This window comes from Octodon degus, unplaced genomic scaffold, assembly GCF_000260255.1.
Source record: "Octodon degus isolate 3935 unplaced genomic scaffold, OctDeg1.0 scaffold00171, whole genome shotgun sequence".
Classification (NCBI taxonomy): domain Eukaryota; kingdom Metazoa; phylum Chordata; class Mammalia; order Rodentia; family Octodontidae; genus Octodon; species Octodon degus.
Window position 1 is genome coordinate 2718835 of NW_004524747.1, and position 3113 is coordinate 2721947.

General features: G+C 39.8%; 1 protein-coding gene across 1 annotated transcript in view; it reads right to left on the reverse strand.

Moving 5' to 3' along the window:
* Positions 1 to 889: 889 nt before the first annotated feature.
* The window catches only part of Sytl4 (synaptotagmin like 4), an 84022-nt gene continuing 81798 nt past the window's right edge, over positions 890 to 3113 (reverse strand). Inside the window, exon 17 of the mRNA XM_023703442.1 lies at positions 890 to 1545. Coding sequence (XP_023559210.1) covers positions 1397 to 1545 — 149 coding nt within the window. The 3' untranslated portion in view covers positions 890 to 1396. The remainder of the gene's footprint in view (positions 1546 to 3113) is intronic.

Here is a 3113-nt window from a genome sequence, read left to right on the forward strand (position 1 = left end):
ATATTTAGGAAGAGATTCGTCACACCTTCCTTTGACTCTTTGCTCAGAAGACACATTATCATTCTCACAGGAGGCAGCATGATTCAGTAGAATCAGATCTTGATTCAAATACAAATTGTGTTATGTGGTAATAGGCATGTCTCTTCATTTGTAAGAAAGAAAATTTTCCAACTTCACAAGGTAGCTGGAGAGATTGATGAAATAAAATATAAAGCCTTGTACAAAATAGGCATTTAGTATATAGTAATGCCATTTTTAACAAGAGGTGAAGAATCTTCTTGGCACTATCTAGAAACTCAGAGCCCTAGTTCAAGGAACAGTTACTCCGCACCTGTGGTATCTCTCAATACTAAATAATGGTAGAACTAGAGGGAAAAGTCCCCACTTCCCAGAAAAATCAATGAATCTAAAAGGAACTGCTTACAGTAAGGAACGTCTTTCCTTACCTTCTTTGTGAATATGACCTGCCTCTCTCCAGTAATGGAGGGTCTAAAAACATAAAGGCAAACTTCCCCTGGTACCTGAGAGAGAACAGCAATGCCACTTTTTTTTTTTTTTGGCGGAACCAGGGATTGAACTCAGGCCCTTGCGCTTGCCAGGGAAGCGCTTATTCCACTGAGCCATCTCCCCAGCCCCCCCATCTCCCAGGCCCCCAGGGATGCCACTTTTAACATGGGTTCTTACCTCTCTCCTTGGACTCCAAGATACAGGACAAAGCATCAGGTCCAGAAAAGTCTCAAGAAACAATGCAACAAAGGACAAATTTTCTTAAAATTAGCACAGGATGGTTAGTTATCACTCTGGTTCTTATCCTTCAAGCTACATGCAAAAGGAACAGCAGGAAATCAGGACATTAAAGACAAAAGCACCTATGGATCTAAGAAATGCGAACATTTGACAAGTGAAAAAGCTTTATTGAAACACACATTCATGTTTGAAGGAGAAAGCAACATAGTAACATCCCAGGATTCCAAGTTTTACTTTCTATTGAAATATCAATGCATACCAAATAAATATTTAGGAGCATTCCTCCATTCAGTCCACACATACAAAAGAAGCCACTAATAGTTACCATCAGTCCAGTGGTTTTACAAGACAGCTAGCATCTGGCTCTACTGCAAAGGATTTCTCCTCTGATATATACTCTTTCCACACACAACTGATAATATACTAGATGATGCATAAATAGAAACATTTTCAAGAGACCTTTATTCTTCAGCCCATTCTATAAAAAGGAACAAATCTGCATCTCTAGCTAGCAGACTAACACTTGCAGAAATACATGTTTTATACAAACATCCAACACACATCTTAAATTAGAAATCTTTGCTCTTGGTTTCTTCACTTCCTCTGATTTGCTCTGGCCAGGTCTGGAGCTATAGAGGATGACAGGGCCTCATATACTCAGTTTCTGTTTGGCCATGGAGGAACGGAGTTGCAGAGTCCCTTCAGCCCAAGACCCTGGGTACTGTCGCATCTTCTGCCATAGGTTCACTTCCTCCCCAGTTGAGTCCATCCAGTCCACTACTTCTCCATTACTGATCCCTGGGGAAAAATACCAAAGGAGGCTGAAGAGGGACCCAGTTCCTCACCCCAGCAGGGAAGCTGAGCTATACAGCAAGGGTAGCTGTCCCCTTAAAGACTTGCACAGGTATTTCTGTGTTCCTGGGATAACAAGAACTCTGAGCTGATGAAATGGAACTCCAAATGGCATGGTCACTACAGACTTCTTATGCAGAAGTTGTCACAGATTTTTGATGTTGGATCCTTCATGTCAGAGCTACTGCCATTCTATCATTGCCACCTTGAATTTAAAATGTTTACAAGCTGAATGAATACCTCTTTCTCTAGCTGTAGGCTCTAGGCCTGAAGTAAGGATTATGTGGGCTGCTTCCCACTCTCTTGTACACTTATTCATTCTTTCAGCAGACAACTACTTTCTATTGTATGTAAGGTATTCTTCTAAGCTTTGAGGATACAATGATGAACAAAACAGAGAAAGTTCTCAACTTCAGGCAGCATATATTTGAACAGGAAATAGAAAATATAATAAGACTACCAAGAGCATATCAGAACTGAGACCAATGTCAAGAAATAAGCAGAGTAAATTGCAGTGCCTGGATAAGGACCTGTTATTAGGGGATGGTCTGAGGCACTCTGAGAAAGAAACATTTGGATGAAGATCTAAAGAATGGGGGACAGCTAGCCTTTCAAGACAGAGGGAATAATAATTATAGAGTTTTTGAAGTGGGAATAAGTTTGGTATATTTGGAGAGAAGAAGAAAGGTTACTGTGTTTACATGATAGTGAGGAAGCAAGAGAATAATACAAGAAGAAAAGGAGCATGGGGGCTAAATTATACAGGGTCCTGTAGGCTTGCTAAGAGCATCATAGTGTTTCATAAGTATGTTAGTAAGCCACTGAATGGTTTTAAACCAAGGACTGACATGAATTAAATTACATGCATAAGAATATCACTCTGGTTTTTTGGTTATTAATATGAAAGTAGCATTTAAGACCACAGGAGCACAATGATTGTGGAGAGAGGAAAGGGAATCCAAAACTAAGCTAAGAGAATCACCAATATTTATATGTTGAATATAGAATGTGGAATGAAAATGAAAACATGAGAAGTGAAAAGTGGGTTCAAAACAAATCAGAGTATAATGTTAGTAGAAGTATTTCAAGAAAGGGGGAGTGATTTTCTATGTTAAATAGTACTGAAACGTCTACTAAGAGAAAACAATACTTTGACATGGGTAATTGTTTAGCGGAGTGGTGGGACAGAAGCCAGATCACAGTAGGCTAAGAGCTAAAGGAAAGTTGAGAAAGTGGAAACTGTTCTTTTTAAAAATTAGAGAGGGGTATGGTCCAGCAGAAGTTTATTAAGGTTGTAAATACCAGAGCACATTGAGATTCACTTCCAGTAGAGAGGGAGAATGAGACTCATCATACGAGAGGATAGAGCCAATAGAAGTGAGATCACTGAGAAGGGGAAGAAGTGGTCCAGAACACTTGGAGACAGAGTTTGGCCTTGTAGCAGACTTCTCTTTCATTATAACTGGACAGAAGGTATAGCAAATACACACACACACACACACACACACACACAC